Source organism: Cavia porcellus, unplaced genomic scaffold, assembly GCF_034190915.1.
Source record: "Cavia porcellus strain 051 isolate PalLab524CR breed Dunkin Hartley unplaced genomic scaffold, mCavPor4.1 scaffold_2, whole genome shotgun sequence".
Taxonomy (NCBI): domain Eukaryota; kingdom Metazoa; phylum Chordata; class Mammalia; order Rodentia; family Caviidae; genus Cavia; species Cavia porcellus.
The window spans coordinates 113,348,209-113,369,368 of NW_026947485.1; the positions used below are offsets into that span (position 1 = coordinate 113,348,209).

The 21,160-nt window shown below is 40.0% G+C and overlaps 1 protein-coding gene across 1 annotated transcript in view; it reads right to left on the reverse strand.

Moving 5' to 3' along the window:
* Mthfd2l (methylenetetrahydrofolate dehydrogenase (NADP+ dependent) 2 like) overlaps positions 1 to 21,160 on the reverse strand; it is a 125,525-nt gene that overhangs the window by 100,952 nt on the left and 3,413 nt on the right. Inside the window, 3 exon segments of the mRNA XM_063245229.1 lie at positions 11,014 to 11,100; positions 11,103 to 11,135; positions 11,731 to 11,892. Coding sequence (XP_063101299.1) covers positions 11,014 to 11,100; positions 11,103 to 11,135; positions 11,731 to 11,892 — 282 coding nt within the window.

Here is a 21,160-nt window from a genome sequence, read left to right on the forward strand (position 1 = left end):
TCATTAAAAAAACAACTATGGGGAACAATGACGTCAAGCAAAGACAAAAGTGAATATCTATAAGAAAGAAACATCACTGAAAGTTTTCCATTTTGGAGGCTTTTTTTAGCAGCAGGACAACTAGAATTTGGAGAAAAATCTACAATTTCAGTTGGCAAGGTACTCAAGGATGACACGTGGGGTAACCTACTGGTTCATTCACCATGAGCCCATAGCTTAATGTCCTGTTAGAAGGTGGTCACCGGGCAGGACCCAGAAGGGTGCAATCTTGTCCCCAGCTCTTCCCTTTTCTCCTTGCTTCCTGGATGTCATGGTTGAACACTGTATCCTCTGCCATTCTGTTTCTGCCTTGGCATCAGTCAATGATAGACTGAAACAAGCCAACATAAACCTCCCCTTCTTCCAACAGTGAGTGTTGGGTATCTTGCCCTAGGAATGAGGAAAGTGACCAAGACATTCGACTTAGTATTAAGATACTGAACATTTTCCCTTGAAATCAGAAGAGAAAGATATCCACATTTCTACTTCGTGTTTTATGGGAGATCCTAGCTAGTGTAACAATGTAAGCAAAATAAAAAGGAGACATGGAGTTTAGAAAGGAAGGTGTAACACCCTAGTCACAGATAGAATAGTTGTGCTGAACACCCTAAAGGATTTATGAAACAGTCAGAACTAATAAAGTAAAGTTAGCATGATCACAGATCTCTGTATATTCACATACAAGCAGAAACCATCAGAGGATGAAAATTTAAAAATACTATTTACAACAGCTTACTGACAATAAAACATGTAGAATAAATTTTTAAAACTTGAGGGTGACTTCTGTAAGAACTATAAAAAATGATTGAGTATTGACTTAAATCAATGGCAGGTACACTGGGTTCATGAATTCTATAATATTGTCAGTTATCCCAAATTGACCGATATATTTACTGCCATGGTGTTTTAGATTTCCATCTGTGGCAAAGTATCTCTCAGTAGCTCCGTGGGCTGGGTACAAGCTTCAGTACATGGGATGCTGGGGTACAGTCAGGGTCTAAATGACAGCAGGTGGCACTTTGATGGGACAGGAAAACTTTTCAACAAATGGCACTTTAATTGCTAGACAGCCATGGGGTGCGGGTTCTAATTATGATTCAAAAAAAAATCAACAAGAAATCGATTCCAGTTTCACACAGAAATATTCACAAGATATCAACTATAAACTTCATAAAAGCTAAACCTATACAATTACTGAATGAAATGTCAAAGAATATCTTTGTGGGCTACTTTTTTAGACTATAAAACGTATGAAACCAAAAGAAAAAATTAGACTTCAGGAAAGTCAAAACCTTAGGCCCATCAAATGACACTTTTAAGATACTGTGAGTAAATATTTGTTAAACATATGTCTGGCACAGAATTAGTGTTGCAATATATAAGGAACACATACAACTTAATCATTAAAAATGTATAACTTTTCTAAATAAGCTGAATATTCAAAGAGGAAAGAAAGATATTCTGATGGATAATGTAATTGTGAAAAAGTAAGATTACTGGCCACAGAGGGTGAGGTTGATAGGTAAGGACAGGGCCTGACTGGGGACTGTATGAAGAAATCCCCTCTAATGATGAAAATGTCCTGTATTTTGATACGGCTTTAAGTTACATAAAGTTTGCATTTTCCAAAAATATGGAATAGTTCACTTAAAAGGCATGCATTTCAATTTCACCTAAAAGCCTAAAGTCTAAATTTATTAATGACAAGCACTTTGAAGTTCCAGGAGTATTGCGTGTGTTCCCACTTTTAAATGCTCTAAAGTAGAATGGACCAAGGGATGCGTATATGGACACTTAAGTGACAAAGGAAACACAGCAAAAGATTAAGTACTACAGAATCCAGGTTGATGGCATTTAAGTGTTCACTATCTTACTCTTTAAATTTATCTGCATGTTTGAAATTTTTCAGAATAAGCTTTTGGGCTAGAGAACCAAAATTGAACTGTTTTCTAAAGTCCTGATCTCATGTACTTTTTTCTACTTTCCCACAGCTAGCATTTTCTAAAAATACAGTTGCTTACTTATTATATTTTTTTTATGTTCCCTGATATTCCACAAGGACAGAAATTTTTGTCTTATTTTCTTCAGTGATATATTCCACAGCCAAACAATAGTGCCTGGAAAATAGGAGGCACTCAGTAAATAGCTGCTGAATAACTGACTACTGTTATCCTTAGCTTATGGATGAAGCAGCTAAGGAAAAGTCAGTAGACAACTGGGAACAATTAGAATTAGTTATTATAAGGAAAAAATGTCCAATCCTTCTATATCCTCTGACAACCTTCTTTTCAAAATATGAACAAAAAACAAAGGTATGTTTCACTAAAACCTTTGTTGATGTCTTTGCATCTATATTTTGGATGTCACACTATTATATCGTCCTCCAATATAAATTTAAGGTAAAAAATTCGTATTTGTTTTTCATTTATTGCTTCCTTTCAGGAAATAAAAAATGAAACATTCCAGGCAAAGTTTTATGCTACTAGGTTAAAGTCCACACTCACAGTATGGGTGGAAGGCCCTTACAAATTCACTCACTTATTCAGTCAACAAATTTTTTCATGCACCCAATGGAGGCTTAGCATATATAAGTGAGCTGAACCACAGAACTCTTGCCCTCTGGAATTCACATGCTGATGGAATGATATCTGCCTGATTAAACGATTTAGCTATGGTTTCTTAATGCATTCAATTGCATACTTCTTGAAGTCATGCTCACTGCTCTCAAGTCCATAAATGCTCTCTGAGTTCTAGATCAAGTTTCGAGACACTTCCCAGGTGCCCAGCACTGGTCCAACAGCATCCCTGGGCTGTTTCATCATCAGAGGCGAGAGGACGGAAATGGAATGTCTCTACTGCCTCTCGGGGCTACTCCACCCCTCATCTGACAATGCTTGATGCTTACAGGTGGACAGGGAGTGCTCTCTAGGTTAGGGGCAGGGTCTGGCTCCCCTCCTGCCTCAGCCTCTTTCTCCTACAGCCCACAAACCACCAATGAGGTCCCAGACAGGCTGAATTAGGCTGAGGAAAACATATACACCCTGAGAAGCCTGCTCACCTTTGCCTTGTGTGGTCCCCTTGAGCCAGCTAAGTACAGGGCGAGCCTGAAAGTGCCTGTCCCCTGAAGCAGTGCTGAAAACACCTCAGTTTATTAACCCCTTGGTTTCCTGAGCACATTAACTTCTACTGAATACACAGTATTGCCTTCAAAATAGGCCATGTTCTATGGAGGACAGAATTTAGCTAAGGAGCATGGCGGACCCAATGGAGCATCTATCAGACCCACAAGAGGAAAGATAAAGTGCTGCACGGTGGGTGCCTAGCATTCAAACTCCTCAAGGCCAGTAAGTCAGTCCAGGGTTATTTTCTAGCTTTCCCCTTGTCCTGGAGTCAGATACAGCCATATGCAGGTTGAACTCCAGGAAAATATCTGTTGACCTAGTAAATGAATAGAAACAGAGCTGTCCTCTAAATAGCCCTTTCAAAGACCTTCTATGGAGAAATGGACAATATTCAAAGAGTCTTTTTTACTTTGGTAAATCCTTTGTTAGCATTTGAAGCCGAACACAAATGAAAACAGATGAGGATAAAAAGTACTGTGGAATCTGTATTTCTACAATGGATAAAGGATGTGTGGAGAAGACTTTATTTCTACGGAATATGTAAATGTCAAGAAGCATTTAAAACAAAATCTGTTTGAAATCTCATGTTTTTCTTTGAATGAACCTCAAATGTAGAAAATGGATAAATCATAATTCCTACTTTACTTCATGACACACCCTCAGTATTGATCCAAACATGGTATAATTTTACTTATTTTTCACAATAAATGAGGCCTTTCTACTTTCATGCCATCTTTTTTAAGATACCACATGCTACAAAAAATACATGATACTTATCTCTCTGAGACTGTTTATTTTACAAAACAGGATGCAGGAGTCCATTTTCCTAAAACTGACTTAATTTCATTTTCTTTATGGCTGAATAACATTCCACTGCTATGGACATGTATATGCATATGTATGTATCACAATTTCTTTAGACAAAAATAGAGGACTGAAAGGAGGGTAGCAAGGTGGAAGAAAGATAATAAAGAATAGGGAAAAAGGTATTAAAGACAGTTAATAATTAAGCGATCATAATGTTGATATGAATCTGCTGAGGTGAAAAGGTATTTACTCTACTCCACTAAGTGACATAGTGTATTACAAAACAACATATATGGCACTGCCTATTTTCAAAAATGCACTATTTGAGGACCATGGCAGGACAGCAGCAATCGGCGGCAACATTCAGCTTCTCTGGAACTGGTAATCAAAATGCCTGGAAAATAGCAAGTTGGGAAAGCAAAATAAATAAGTAAATTCCTGCAAACCACAAGGAGCTGACAGGAGAATGAGAAGCTTCAGAGAAGTGGTAGAAATCGAGCACATGGCAGAAAAAAGAACGCAGCACTCTGGAGAGCTGAGCCAGCTCCTGCGAGGGAGCCCTGCCGCCCCTGCCCAGGAAAGTTCAGAGAAGGCCAGCAGACCCGGGGAGAAACAGTAGACCGAGCCTGTAGTGCTACCCCAAGAAAATCCTATGTAAATGTAAACTGCAAACGTATCAGGGGATTGTGCTCTGAAAGTAACTCCTTCCGCATGGCAGACTGAGCTGGCCAAGAATCCCAGACCAGTGCCTGCCGCATGTGACAGGGTTTAATCCGAAGCCACCTGGGGAGAGGTTAACTGTGTACGATGCAGCCACAGAACAACCACAGAGCAACCTCACCTCAGGGCTTGTGGTGTCCCCTACCACAGCAACCAGGTGGGAGGTGACCACAAGACAACCACAGAGTGGATTCATATTAGACACAGAGCCCTCTCAGAAGTTACAGGTTAGGCCAGGAAGGACGTGGAGGCTCTACTCTCAGATGTGGAAAGCCAGGCTGGTCACAGGTGGCTTCCAGAGGTGGCTGGGTCTGAAAGGTGGCATTAGATCCATCAGTTTGCTGGAACTGCTCCTCTGCTGCCCACATCCAGCACAGAACTCAGGGACTTGTCTGCATTGTATTTACCAGTGAGAGCAAGGATGTGCCTGGCCTTAGACAGCTGACATAGCCTGGGGTATATGGAGAGGGGCCTCTGGCCTAAGGAGGGGCACCTCACACACCCACAGGCTATAAAGCTAGGAGGATGAAGCCATGACTCGGCGGGGATCTTCCCGTTCTAACCAACTGTGCTTCAAAAGTCAAAGAGCTTCCCGGGGATGTAGCTCAGCAGCACAGCATGTGCCGGACAAGTGCAAGGCCCTGACTTTGATTCCTGGTACCAAAAAGAATTATCTGGAGACTTCTCAGGAAGCAGCATACTTACAGGGCAGTGGGCATCTCTGGCTGCCCAATGTGGGAGCTCTGTCATGGGTACCCACCTGGGAGAAAGGTGCTGGCGTTGCTTCTCCAGGCAAAGCTCTGCCACTTGCTGCCTCCGTGGACTCACATGACTACAAGTTCACTTGGTTTCCTTAACTATAGCAGCGGATCACAGCTGCTTGTGTATCCTGACCGCAGACGTGGTCCTCCTGTACTGGTGGATGATCATCTGCTTTGACTGAGGGTGTAGCTTCGGGAGGGACACACGTGGAGTGTTGAGGGAGGAAGGGGGCACCAGCCTAGCCAGCCAGATCAGCTGACTCAACCCTGGCATTAATATAGTGGCAGATACCACTGCCAGATTTCCCTCACATCCTCCTGTACTGTAAATCACAGACAAACATAAGAACCTTGCAATTAGGCTCCCAAGTGTTAAATGAGCCATCGATATTTCCTAGGCTTAGATCTGAATGCTTTCACACACCATTCTTAACTTAAAAAAAGTGACTCTGAACCAAATCCCACACAAGGACAAATGTTGACAACAAAATCCCAGTGGCATCAAGCTTCTGGATATTACAATTGTCCATTCATTATTTTCATTTGCAAATGATGTCACTGGTTGTTAGTTTTAAAAGATCATTATTCCATTTTTTGTTACTTACTATACAGATGCATATTCCATAGCAGATTTAACTTCTAATATAACATCAGTTTAACAGGCGTAATTCAATAAAGGTTAAAAGCAAATAAAATACCTACTTAGGAGGAAGAACAACATCAATAACAGACTTTTCTCTCATCTTGACCGAACAGTCACTGACTGACGCTGACAGAACATGCACACGGTCAGTACAGGCTATGAACACATCTACCTGGGGTCTTCCTCTTCCGCTACAGTGTGAGGACCAGTGATGGGACAGTGGTGTGGATGGGAGGCACCGGCAGATCCCAGCAGATCCCAGCACTGCCCGTCCTCACCAGTGCTGCAAGCTCTTCATGTAACCAGAGCGGCAGCTGCACCACAGCCAGCACCCGTCCAGAAGACACAATTCTACCTCTGCTTCCTTCTACCCTGGGAAAGTGGGAGCTACTTACACACTCTTGTTTAACCGTGATGCAAAGCTGTCTTCTGATGTTAGAACTGTAAGTCTAAACTTGTTTTCCTTAAGACACTGCTCTAATTTTTAAAAAATAATATTTCTAATCATGAAATAATTAGAAATTCAGATTTATGACTATGTGGTAGTCCTCCTTTATACTTATGATTTAATTCACATAAATCTTTGTGATAGGAATTATGTTTTTTATTTGGTGGGGGAACCATGCCCCCAAAGAAGTTAAGTAAATCAACCAGTATCACTGGTAAGTAAATGAGAGCCCGGAGGCCCAAACCCAGGCCATGTGACTCCAGAGCCTGGTTCAGAATCTATACCACCTTATACTGCCTCTTAGACCACTGCAAAACAATCACACCTTTCTAGCATCCACATTCGGCCCAGCTAATACTGACCCACTAAGGAAAGTATTAATGATTTGGGACACTGACCCGAGGATCAATCACCCTGGATTCAAATTCCAGCTTAATTACTTAGAAGTTCAGTGATCTTGGAGAAAGTTAGCTATCTATTGTCTCTGATACTGCATCAGGAAAATATATATAGTAATAGCTCCAACTCCACAGGATTACTGAGGACTCAAGGAGTTAATAAATGTACAGCACCTAACATAATTCTTAATGTAATAAACGTTAGCCATTATCACTTTGCATATATGCTATTAGCTCTTCAGCTAGATAGAAACCTATCCTTTCTCAGAGCATCCAACATTTGTTGTGGTCCTTCTATGCTTCCTACCCTGCAATGAAACAGGATTCCAGAGAAGTCTCTGGTACAGACGGATCACCAGTGCCATCTACAGGCAAACAGATAACAAAGATGCCATAGGGGTGTAATTTGTACAGATATAAATGTGATTTTGATAAAATGAATCAAATTCAATGTAGTTAGAAATCTCTCATGAGCTAAGTATAATAGTTTGGGAAATTGATTTTTAAAATATTTTAATTGATAAAAATGACATGTATGTTTGGTAACGGAACATTTTGAAACATGTTTATATTATAAAATGGCTTAAATTAGTCTAACATAGTCAACATACCATATGTTTATTTATTTATTTTTTTGGCCTTTTTCCTTTTTATCGGTACCAGGGATCGAACTCATGACTGCCTGCTTGTAAGGCAGGTGCATATGCCGCTGAGCTAAACTCCCAGCCCCAATATGTTTTTTTTTTTTTGTGGTGAAAATATGTAAAAATCGATTTAGGCAGTATATAATATATGGTCAACTATAATCACTACTTTGTACAACAGCTCTCCAGAACTTATCAAGTGTACCCAAAATTTTGCATGCCCTGGCCCACCTCTCCACACACACATGTCATGCACCCTGGTCCCCAGGCCCTGGTGACCACCACTCAATCTGGTTCCTCCAGTGTGACTCCCATGAGTGAGACCCTGCATATCTATCTCCCACGCCTGACTTGTTTCACTTAGCGTGACACAAAGCCAGGATGTAGTTCCTGTTGGAAAGGAGCATCCACAGCTGTGTGTGTACTACATTTTCCTCATTTGTTCACTTGCTGGTGGACACTTTCCTTTGTCACCCTGGATAATGCTGCAGTAAACATGAAATGACAGATGTTTCTCTGACAAACTCATTTTGTTTCTGTTAGATATCCCAAGAGTGGAGCTGCTGTAAGATACAGCCCTTTTAGTTTTAATTTGTGAGAAACCTCTACACTGTTTCTGATAATTGCTGCACTAGTTTATAACCTCCACAGCAATGCACAAAGGTTCTCTTTCCTCCGCATCCTTGCCAACACTTACTTTTTGCTTTCATGGTTGTACTGCGTAGTGCCTCACTATGGTTTTAATTTAAATCTCCTTGATACTGATGTAGTTAAGCACTTTTTTATGTACCATTAACACCATGGTTTTAATTTGATTGTCCCTAATCATTAGTATGTGTTTATTATTGATATGTCTTCTTTGGAAAATATCTACTCAGCCCTTTGCACATTGTAAAAATCAGACTATGTTTTTGCTATTGAATTGAGCTCCTTATATTTTTTGCATACTAACCCCTTATCAGAGTCACAAATATTTTCTCCCATTCTGTATGTTTCATCTTCGCTCTGTTGATTGCTTCCTATGCTATGTGTGTTTCAGTTTAATGCAATTCCTTTTGTCTGCTCTCACTTTTATTGCCTATGATTTTGGCCCAGTCCAGTATCAAGAATTTCCGCTGTAAGTTTTCCCCTCCTGGTTTACAGTTGCAGATCCAAATTTAAGCATTTTTAATTGGTATATGCAGAATGTGTGGCACTTGTATAATTTGTATCCCTGTGCATGTGGGTATCCAATTTGCCTAATATCATTGTCTGCTTGTGTCGTGTTAGTGCTTTCATCAAGAATCGCTGATCTTGAGCATGGGCTTATTCCAGGGCTCTCTGTTCGGCTGCACTGATGTACGTGTCTCTATTTGAGCCAGCACTGTGATGTTTTCATTACTATAGCTTTGAGACCAGGTAGAGTGATTCCCCCAGCTTTGTTCTTTTTGCTGAGGATCCAATCGGGTGGCTATGTGGGGGTGTTTTGTGGTTCCAGGTGCCTATTGGGATTGTATTGTCTATTTCTGTTAAAAAAAAAAAAAAACACTGGAATTCTGATAGGGATTATAATAAATCCATAGATCACTGAGTAGCATGGAAATTTTAAGAATTAACATTGTAACACATCTTAGAAAATTGTTTGAATCTTGTAAATGTGCAAGAAATGGAAGTTCCAAAACCTACAGACTATAAGATGACTGTTTGGCAACACAATAGCAAAACTTAAGTTTTGTTTTTTTTTTTTTTTTTTTTTTTTTTTTTTTTTTTTTTTTTGGCATAAGCCAAACAATTGCCAAATGTTCCCAAGACTTTCTGGAGAGGTCCCTTCTAGGGGCCTTCTAATCCAATCATTTTAAGTTGAAATACAGTGCAGGAAAAGAACTAGAAACATGATTTTTTAATATGATTTACATAGCAAATTTATAATAGAATTAGGTATTATGTTTTAACAATGGAAAGAGGAAAAAGCTGCTACTATATGAAGCCTGTGGAAATCAATGCACAGCTTTACTTTCTGAATATTATGTAATTATTGATCAAAACTTATAGAACTCAAAACTACTTAACCTATACTATCCTAGAAGCCCTCGCTTTGCAGTTTAAAACACACAAATTTCAGAATCACGGTTTAGTTCAGTAACATCAGTTCTCTGAAAACACAGTTCAAATTTGAGATGTCGAGCTGTGTTAACTGCATTATGTCAGAGTTGTCACTTCCACAGGCCACGTGTTACCCTATGAACAAAGAGGTGTGCCCCGACCAGTGACCAATCGTGGCTGTTCTCTCACAGACTGTTTGTTTGCTATTCACTTCAAACTAGGACAGCAGCCTGTGGGGCCGCCACTTCCTGCAAGCAGGTGACTCCCCATGGCGCCTTACAGGGTGGGGCACTGACAGACAGGATTAGCTTATGAAGACGAAAGTACAGCAAAGACACAAACCATGCTCACACTGGATGTGAAATGTACACTGATAGCAGGTTGGAAGGATGGTGAGGGAAGAGCAAAGACAGCAGACGCTGGCCTGCGTGGAACAAAGGGACGAACCGTGACGAAAAAGACTGATGAACACGCAAGCAAGGGAAGCTGCATCAACCAGCTTTACACTGAACAAGAGCAGCACCACGCACCATGGGTCCTGCCTCTGTGCCTTTTCGGAGACACAGTTATCCACCCAGCAAAACAGTGAAGACCACCTGTCCTCACTGAGACTGGCTACAAGAGGAATCAGTGTCCCAAGGACATGCTCTCACAGCGTGGTATTATTTCATGGCACTGAAAGTGCGAAGGTGACACCTTCCAGAAGAAGGTGACAGTTCAAGTCTCCATGGGACTGAAAAGATGCTTCCTACACATCCCAGGCCGTATGAGGATACGAAGGCAGGCACTATTCAACCTGCATGAGTAAGTGCTTTTGCAAAACAATCACTTTTTTTTTTTCTCTCTCTTTTTATCGGTACTGGGGATTGAACTCACGACCACCTGCTTGCAAGGCAGGTGCTTATGCCGCTGAGCTAAATCCCCAGCCCCCAAAACAATCACTTTTTAACTCTCTGTGTTTTTACTGCTTTGAAGTATAGTGTATTAAATAAATACTAGTTTACTTTTTACTTTATTATACATTTGAAATCTACAATGAGAGAATTCCTAATCTTTGATAAAAATGTTGAACGGCACAGAAAATTGTTTCTGTTTCCACTGACTAAGGTCATTTTAATGGTCATCACCACTATGTAAAGCAAGAAGGCATGTGTGGTCAGTACCCAAATCTGATTTCGTAGTTTTTCATCACTTTAAGCATAAAGCATTTGGAATTTTCGCTTACTGCCCCATTACTAGTATAACAGGTAGTCCCCTCCTGAATATATTTTACAAATTCCTTCTGTGTTGTATTATATTGAAAGATGCCCTTTCTCCTAACCAGCTGACATACACAGAATAGTATGTACCTGGAAGTGGTAACTGAACTAATATACCACTGACTTTGGGATCCATGTTTAACTGATTAGTTATACCCAAAAGTTCTTCCTGAGTCCCTTCTTAGGTTTCAGAATGAGCTTGCTGCAGATACCTGGGGGAAAAATAAAGAGAGAAAGTCATTGGACTAACCAAGATGCAGCATCTCAGGAATGGTGTATTATAGTGTGTCTGATCACCTATGCTCCTGTCCTCTGGAAAGAAAACCCTCTCCAAAGACAAGACTCTGTGTACTCCAAGGACAGACTTTTCAGGTATTATCTCATAACTTGCATGCATTTCTGACTGATATCTGAGATGCCAACATGACTCACTTTGACGACCTAACCTACTGTTAGTAGATCTGAAGAGAACACAACTATTTCAACCACAGATATTAGGCCAATTTGGACAGAGTAAAACAGTGAGGTTTACTCTTTGGTGAGAACAAACGTAACACATATAGGCCCTAGAGGTGTGATGTGTTCCTATACATTTCCCATCCTATGTGAAATCACACTGAACTGATTATACGGTCTAAAAAATCTGAAGAAAATAGTAAGACATTAATCTGACCTTTGTTAATTGAAAAACCTCTAATAATAATAATAATACAAATGGTGTTTATCTTATAATTATCACTCATAATTATCAGTCTTCTAAGTAAAAACAGAAAACAGGTAGAACAACTACAATGGAACAGTGCTCACCAAAGAAGGAGGCTGTGTGTATCTTGTTCCCCACATACAGGTGGCTTGCCGGGCTGTCACTCACTGAAACAGTCCTCAGGGGAGGCCTCTGGTTCCCAAGAGCGAGCCAGGCCTCCACACCTCGCTGGACTTCCTCCTGGGTCTGGCTGGCTGCTTTAGTACCTGAGATGACAGTGGCTTCATGTCCAGGGAGAGCAAAGCCAAAGCACAATACTCAAAAGGCAGCAACAGCATCCAACTGCATAAATTTAAGGTACAAAAATGGACGAGACAACTACAAGAACCCAGCATTTGCTTTTTTCCAATTGCATGTGATGCTCATTCTTCAAGCTCATAAATATTTTGTAAACTGTTCTAACTCTGCTTTTTAATTCTATCTTCTACACACTGAATGCTTCTGAACCACCGCCAGTTTATGTGGTGAGAGCCTGGCTGCTGCTATTATGGAATCAGGAGGTGGGGCCTCAGGAGGAGCCTGGGTCATGAGGATGGAGTCCCAGAACGAGATAGGTAACCTCATCAGAGACTGTAGAGAGCTCCTGTATCCACCCCATGTGAGGGCACAGCAAGGAGGCAACCGTGTAGGAATCAAATAACAGATGAATGCTTGTTGTTCTCAAGCCAGAGAGTTGAGGGTGTACTGTCATCTGCAACACAGATCTGCCCCTCACCACCAGGCAACCATTTCTTTGATTTTTGCCAATATATATTAGTTTATATTGTCAAGAATTTCATTAAAATGGAATCATACAATATACATTCTCTTTTAGCCAGCTACTGTTAGCATAATTATTTTAAGGTGTATTCATATTGTTTCATGTACCAATGATTCATGTTATAGATTGAGAACTGGTGGTCAACTTATGCATTGAGTGAAGATGCTCCACCTGAGGAGGATTGCCAGGATAAATAGGTGGAGAAGAAGGGAGGTGTTGAGGGTGGAGGCATTAAGGAGGCATTGTGGGTTCTCCTACAAGTTGCTATCTGAGCTGGTGGTTCTCCTGGAGAAGCTTAGCTCTTCACATCGAGCATTGCTTCCTGGCTCCGAAGAGGAAGACATGTGCTGCTTGGTCTTCAGGATGAACTCGTCACGCTGCTTCCTGGCATGTACCCAACTGTGCTTGTCGGAGGAGGAGCTCGGGTCCTCTGTGTCGCTGAGGATAGCTGTGGTGCCTTCAGTCCTGGTCTTTGTTGTGAGTGTGACTTTTCAGCTCCAGCATAGAACCTTCATCCCACTAGCACAGCTCCTTCATCCTGCTGGCATAGACTTTCTGGCTTCCACCACTGACCCTTGGGTCTTCCCGGCACAGATCCGTAAAAGAGACTGGCATGAGTCCTTCTTGTGGGCTCTGGACCTCCAGTTTGACTCAGGGGAGGCACTGGCCTGAGCTCTGGGTTTTTATCTGGACTCATGTAGGACACTGTCGTGGGGTTTAGGCTCTTGATTAAATAATCTATGTCTTTGGTGTTGCAGATAGATTTCCTGCAATTTCCTGTGTTAACTCCTGGTGACCATTATAAAAATATTATAAACTCCACGTCCTAATCCTAGTTGTTCTCTGTGTACAACCCCTGACTACAACAATTCATTTTTTTAAAAACCTGCCGGGTAGTGCTTTATCGTGTGGGAATACCAGTACTCCTTTACCCATTCAACTGTTGAAAGCTATCTGGATCACTTCCAGCTTTGAGTCATGACCAATAAAGTTGTTGTAACATTCATGCTCAAGGTACTGTGTGTATAAATGCTTCGTTTCTCTTGTAGGAATCCCAAGGGTGAGCATGCCTGGGTCACCTGGTGTGTGCCTATTGACAGTTCAAACCATACAAACTGTTTTCTGAAGTGGTTGTACCACTTTGCACACCCACAAGTATTACAAAGAATTTCAGTGGTCATGTATACTTGCCATCACTTTCTACGGCCAGTCTTCTAAATTTTAGATTTTAGTGGATATACAGCAGTGGTACAGGCTTTCCACTTGTATTTCCTTAATGAATAATAATGCTGAGCTCTTTCATGTGCGTATTTTCCCTCTGCCTTCTTCTTTGGTAAACTGCATAATTTAAACGTTTGCCCACTCTGGCACAATGGTTTCTTTATTTTTAAGAATTCTTTATAGGTTAACATAGGTTAACTTCCATAGGTTAACATATTGTGACTTAAATTATTTTCTGCCAGGCTGAGCTTTGCCTTTCTTCGAATCACTTTCTTGTGTCTCAAGAAAACTATTTAATTTTGACATATTCCAATTTATCACTTTTTCCCTCTATGAATTAGATTAGATATTTTTACCTAACTCAAGTTTACAAAGTTTTCTCTACTTTTTTCTTCTAGAAGTTTTATGGGTTCAAATAATACACTTACTTCTATATTTTAACATGATCTCATTTTGATATGATATCAAATTATTTTTCTGTGCCTACTGAAATGATCATATATAGTGTTTTTGTGTGTGTGTGACTTAATATGGTATTACACTGATTGGTTTTCAAATGTTAAATCAACATCCCATTCCTGGGATGAGAGCAGATTGGCACTAATTCTAGCACAATTCATTTCTAAGAGACAGTGAGAAGTAAATACTTTCTAAAAGTTAATTTACATTAGCAATATTCTGTTAAGATAAAACACTCTTACAGGAATCCTAAGGATTAAAATGCCTCAGTCATTATACAAAGGTGATCAAAAAGTATGAAGAATATTTGAAATTTTAAAAACCTACTAAAGTAAAGGACACATTGCCAAAAACTATAGTGTAAATGTGTTTGAAGCGAGAAAGAATATTTTGAGCATTCCAAGGATTAATGGCAATGTATCTTTTATTGCAATCATTTTTTTCATTTATACATTCACATTTTTATCACGCTTCTAGCAAAAGAGAATCTACTCTCACAGTAAAGAACATCATTATATTTTAAAATTCGAAGCCACCTGATCTCTGTTTTGCATTTTACAGCATATGAACAGCAATGCTGTTGTTAAAGCTACCATCACACCACTGTAAAGCTGACAATCACTGAATACAATCTAGGCTAACTGGAGCCTACACCATACAAAGATGTATGATCTTCAAAATATTAGTGGTGGTAGCAGCATGAACTGATTCCTGTCTTCCAAAGAGACAAACCATCTGTAGGGTCCAACTTGCTGGCACCCTGCAGGTTGGGATCTGAGACCCTGGGAGGCTTGTTTTGCACTATGGCACTGAGGTACTACATTGTCTTGGTAATTACAGGTAGCAAGATATACCCACACTGGTGAATATGGGTGACTTAAGAATCAGATTCTCAGCATTTTTGGTTGTAACTGGCCTTTACCACAGACTCCCTCGGTCACCCGAGCCCAGCAAGTCTACCTCGTTGAAAGCACAGTAAGTAGCTGCAGATAACAGCGCAGAATGAGAAAATGCTGAGAGAATCAGCAAACACACGTTACCTGGCTCACAGAGTCTAGTGTGCAAAAAGTGAGACTTTTCAACATACATGTTAAGAAGCTACAAAGGTAATGATATCAGCAACAATTCAAACATTCATCCACTGGATGACAAACACCCAGAGAACTCCTAGATCAACCCTTGATTCTCTTAAATTCGTTTTTAGTACTACAGCCAGAGTAATTTTTCCAAATGTAGTGGCAACCACCCAGTTATAACTCCCTATGATTTTATTATGGTTCATTTAATCCCTACTGAAAGTCTCCCACAAAAGGGCACTGAACACTCCGAATATAAATAGTAATGCACCAAATACCCACTTTCATGGGACTATCCTGTGGCTGAAGAGCTAAACACCTCCTTTTAAAAGTAAACATTTAATCTAGCATGGTGAGACATAGTGAATGGAAAGGACACATCTGGGGGTCAGAATGATTTGCACCAATAGATTAAGGCACTGTTTCTCTATTAAGTCAGGCTGCACTTGAGTATATATAAAGGAAAATAGGTAATATACAGTGTGGGCATTTGAGAGAAAATAACTGTAGTCCAAGGTAAAGTACAGAGCAGGCATGAGGCCTCCGGGCGGAATGTGGGTGGCCTGCTGGAATCTGCTTTCTTCTTGTCAGTGCTGCTTCTGATACATGCTGGTTCCCTTGTCAGTGTTCTGTAAGCCCCACAGGCCCTCTCCAATCTTTTTTGTTCTTTTTTTTTTCCTTTCATTTCTAACAGTAAATTCAAGGACACAGTTCCTGCACTGGAAAGAAAAAGTGGACAGAAGACAGGAAGTCAGAGATGTGAGCCTCAGATCAGATGAGAACCTACAGGCCTTTGATAGGAACTTGGCTTCACTGTGAGTGAAAAAGGTGGGCTTTGTAGTTTCAGAAGAGTGACACCATCTGACTTTCATTTTAAAAACTACATCTGGTGAAAATATGAGGATGGGTTTTACAGCAGCAAGAGAAGGAGATGCCAGCTGAAAGGCCCAGGTGGGATTCCAGGCCAGGGGTGATGATGACAGCTTGCTTGGGCAAGACTGCAGCAGTGAAGTGATAAGCCCTCTGATTCTGAACCTGTTTTGAGAGTCACCCAATGACATTTGTTGAGATTGGATGTAGGGCATCAGTAAAGTAACAAAAGGCAAAGACCATGCCAACTTTATTTAACCTCAGAAGTTAGTAAAAAGGAGTTTTCACTACTCCCCAAATTCCCTAATGCTTGCACGTCTCTATGTGACCTTCCTCAGACCCACTACTGAAGAACACGGTGAAGAACCAATGAATGTGACTTTTATCCTTCGTTCTGTTAACATGCAGTTTCACATTTGTTGATATGCATAAGTGGAGCTATGTTGCATTCAAGAGTTATGCCCACTTTATTATAGTAGACAATCCCTTTAATGAGCTCTTGGATTCCTTTCGCTACATCTTGGCTGAGTATTTCTGCATTTATGTTCATCATGGGTACTGGTGTGCAGTTTTCCTGACAGTGTTCTTGACCTCATAGGACGAGACTGGCAATGCTGCCCCTCTTCTAGTTTTTTGGAAGTTTTTAAAGGGCTAGTATTACTTCACAGTATAATAAAGTGTTCACCAACAAAGCCATCAGATTCAAGCCTTTCTTTGTTGCAAGGTTTTTGATTTTTGATTCAATCCTCTGACTTAGTCTTAGTCTGTTCATATTCTCTGTTCCTTCATGATTCCATCTTGGTAGGTTGTGTATTTCTAGGAATGTATACACTTCTTCCAGGTTTTCCAATTTTTCAGTGTGAGTATTCACTGAGTCTTAGGGTTGCTTGTGTTTCTGTGATGTCAGCTGTCCTGCCTCCTACTTCATTCATAACTTTTGAGTCTACTCTTTCCTGGTTCTCCTTCCAAGAGTCCCAGAATCTGCACGTTATTTCCCTTGTCCCATGGGCTTTCTCCATTCTCTTACCTTCTTATTTCTCAAATTGAGTAAATTAAAAAAATCCTGTCTTCAATTTTTTTCTGCTTAAGTCTTCTGTAAGATTTATGTGGAACTTTTTGTTTCAGTCAAAACAGTAGTACCTCCAGAATTTGGTTCTTTTTCTTCTCTTTAATGATTTCTGTCTTATTCTTGATTTCTAGTTTTGTTTGTGTATTGTCTTCCTGATTTCACTTAGTTATCTATGCATGTTCTCTTGTAGCCACCCTGAGCTCCTTTAAGATAGCTCTTTAGAATTCTTTGTTAGGCAGTTTGTAGCTCTCTGTTACTTTAGTGTCAGCTATGAGTATTCATAAGTTGTTCCTTAAGTGTACATTTTCTTGATTATTTGTGACTTTGTTAATGAACATTTGAATCCCTGGTGCTTAAGCATTTAAAAAGGAAGTACCTAGATGAGTGTGGTGGTGCACATCTGTAATCCCAGCACTAGGGAGGTTGAGTCAGGATGACCATGGTACATAGTGAATTCAAGGCGAGTCTGAGCTACACAGTGAAACCGTATCTCAAAGCAAAACAAAATTCAAGGCGAGTCTGAGCTACACAGTGAAACCCTATCTCAAAGCAAAACAAAACAAAACAAGAAAAAACTAAGGTAAAGGAAAAATTAAAAGGAGGAACCTATCTGGTCTTTACAGAAATTGTTCACTGAACATATACTATCTATAACTGCACAAACAAGTTATAGTCACCTTAGCAACTTAAGTATAAATCCATAATGAAATTAAATACTATACATACCATTACTGAAACTTTTAGAGTGATGTAATATAAAAATATTTTAATATAGCAGAATACACTCTGTTTTCTGCCTTACTAGATTTTAAAAATGGTAAGAATTTAAAAAATCATTTTGTAAATCAGTCTAGAAAGTTTAGGTTTGTTGCACTATGTTTAAAATTGTGAAAAATTGTTGGTCAATCTATTGGACAAATAGACCAAAAAAGAGAGACTTTTAGACTTGAATCTTTTAGTGAATTGCCATCAATGGAAGCAAAGCTTACAAACAAAGCTTATATCTTCAAAAAAGAGGAAGAAGTGATCGAATTAAATAACAGTTTAAACAATGTACAAGCAATTTTGAAATCCTGACATTTCATTCCAAGAAGACATGCTCACTCCTACCTTTTACAGCCTGTGACTGCGATCTTATTTAAAAATAAGGTCTTTGCATGTATAATAGCATACTGCAGCACAGCAGGGTCTTATTCTAGTAGGACTATGGTCCTTTTGTGAAGACGACAGACACAGAACACCCTGTAAAAACACAGACACAAGACATAGGGCTGAAGACAGAATTATACAGCTGTACACTAAAGAATGACAAGAATTTCTGGCTACGACCAGAAGCTGTAAGAGGGCACGGCCCTGCTGACAACTTCATTTCAAACTTCTAGCTCCCAGATAGATGGAGACAGGTTTCTACTGTTCTAAGTCACCGCAGATTACAGCAGTGTTAGCAGTTCCCACCTTACCTGTGAGGGAGAAGTTCAAAGATCCCTACTGTACCCTGCAATCACAAAAATTAGAGAACCTATATATTAGCTGAGTACAAGCACTACAGTACCTCAGTGGATCTAGTACATGAAACAGCTGCTAAGTGGCTGGCAGGTGGGCAGCACGGCCTGGACACCCTGGACAAAGGGTGGTTCCTCCTCTGAGTGGGAGAAGCAGGACAGACCAGGATTCTATCATCTCAGAACAGCATAAAATTAAAAACTTATGAATTGCTTACCTCTGGAGTTTTCCTTGTAGAAAATTTTCAGGTAACTTAAACCATGGAAAGTGAAACTGAAACAATGGAAACAAAAGCCCACCATAATCTCAATTTTAAATGTTCCAATATCTGAAGAATTTTGATTGAATAAATTTATATTTTGTAACATAGTGGAAAACAGTTGAGGAAACATAATTTAGCTATGCTATGCCTAAATGTGACAGCATATTTTAAAAATAACAAATGGAACAACTCGCTTGATGTTTTCTATCTTAAGTATTTGTAAAGGAGGGGTACCCTGGAAGGACAGAAAGATAGCACCTGTAGGGAGCGGTGTGACAGCCCCATTGCTGCCTCCCGCCTCTCCCTCCTATGGGCACATAATGCGCCTGCCTACATTAACCATAATCCTTTCCTGCTTACGTCACATACCCAGACGTGATGATGACTCATCAGAAACCACCCCGTAGCCTCTTCCTGTCCCACCAACCCACCCTTGGCCCATAAAGGGTGCGACCACTTCCTGAATAAACGAGACTTGATTGGACTCCTCAACTTGTCTCCATCTCTCTGTCTCCCACCCTGTTTTATTCATCCCCATTCCCCCTCCAGGTATATACCCCACGGATTGATCTGCGGGCCGATCAAGCACCCATGAATATGTGGCTGAAATGCCTTGACATTTCAACCTGAAAATTTAAATTGGGATGTTCCATTTGGCGATTTAGTCACCCTGAGTTTACCAATTGCTTTAGATTACTATTACTATTACCATTACTATTACTATTATTAAAGAAAACAGTCAAGTTGCAACTTGTAAAAAAATTGCAGGTAACTTAACTTTAAATCAAGCCTGAGATCTTACCAACCACTTTTCAGAAAATACTGGTATTGAAGTATTAAAGGAAGATACAGTTAAAGAAACTAATTCAAGTCTGTCCATAGACACCAAGAATAATTATTCAGCATGCATTATAATAGTTACAAATTAACATAAATCTTTAAATTTAGAAGGATAAAGATTATCTTTCGAAAACAGCTGGAATAGAAACTATACTATTTATACGGCCACTAGTACATTTTAAGCCAATAAATATGTCAAATGTGCAACTTTCATTATTTTAATGTCCCCTTTGACTGTCAAATATGTGCTAACTTGTCCCAAAAAATTATGTGGTCCCTGGCCATTAATGCACAGCAAAAATGCAGTTAACTTGATCACTTAGGTCCTCTTCACACACTACACCTTCACAGCTTGCAGAGGTTTCTTTCCCTAAAAGGCACAAAAGCTGTGAAAAATTCCCAAAGAAGGCAGGAGAAGAGCTCTCCTCAGCTTTTCTCCCCTCCATTACTTTCTCTTCACCATGGCCCTGGCCCAGCTGCTGCACAGAACTTCACTAGGAATCTGTTCATCACAGCAGAAGGGTCCCGGGAGGGGACCGTACTGGGCAGCAGTACACCATAAAAATTGCTCACATAGCCATAAGTTCTGAGCGCTGGCCAGGTCCACCATTAATAGCCCTAATAATGTCAGCCAAACCACTTAATTGCTCTCAAAGACATGCAATTTCCTCACCCACACAATGGAAACACTCTCTAATGATCCCACCTAGGAGACTGTGCTAAGAGCTGACTACCTCACAAAAATGGCTCTGTCTGTCTGTCTGTCCAGCTGACTCATTCTTTTACCATTAAACAACAGAGGTAGTCATATTCAGTTAACCTGAACAACATGAAATCAGAAAGGCATTTACAGTTAGCATTGTTTCAATGAGTGTAATAATGAATACTTCTAGAACACAACTGTGACCTTTGTAATCTAGCAGTACTAGGACTAACGAGATGTTTAGTAAACCAAAGTAAAGTAAATCTACTTTAGCAAAGTAGATGTAGTTAAAAAAAATCTATATTGTATATCCACACACTCCTCTGTATAATTATAAAGTATCAAAAACTTAGTCAAGATTAGCAGTGTATTTAATTTGTATATCTGACAAGTTCTATACCCTGTCTCAATCTCATTTTTAATCACAATTTTTATTAGGGCTACCAAGAACTATTTTAGGATCTATAAAGATGAAAAAGCCTAATACAATCATTAGTAGTTCAAGGTTTTCCACAGGTTAACATACATGATATTTCAGTCACTTTGTCTTAAGCCACAACTTGGATAATGAATTTAAGTAAACAATGCCCAATATTTTAGTCTATGAATTTTTAGATGGCCTTTGGTTCTAGGAACACTCTTCCAGAAGAACTGCCACAGAAACCTACTCAGAGTTCACAGCTAATCTGGTTGACAAGATCATGACTTGGG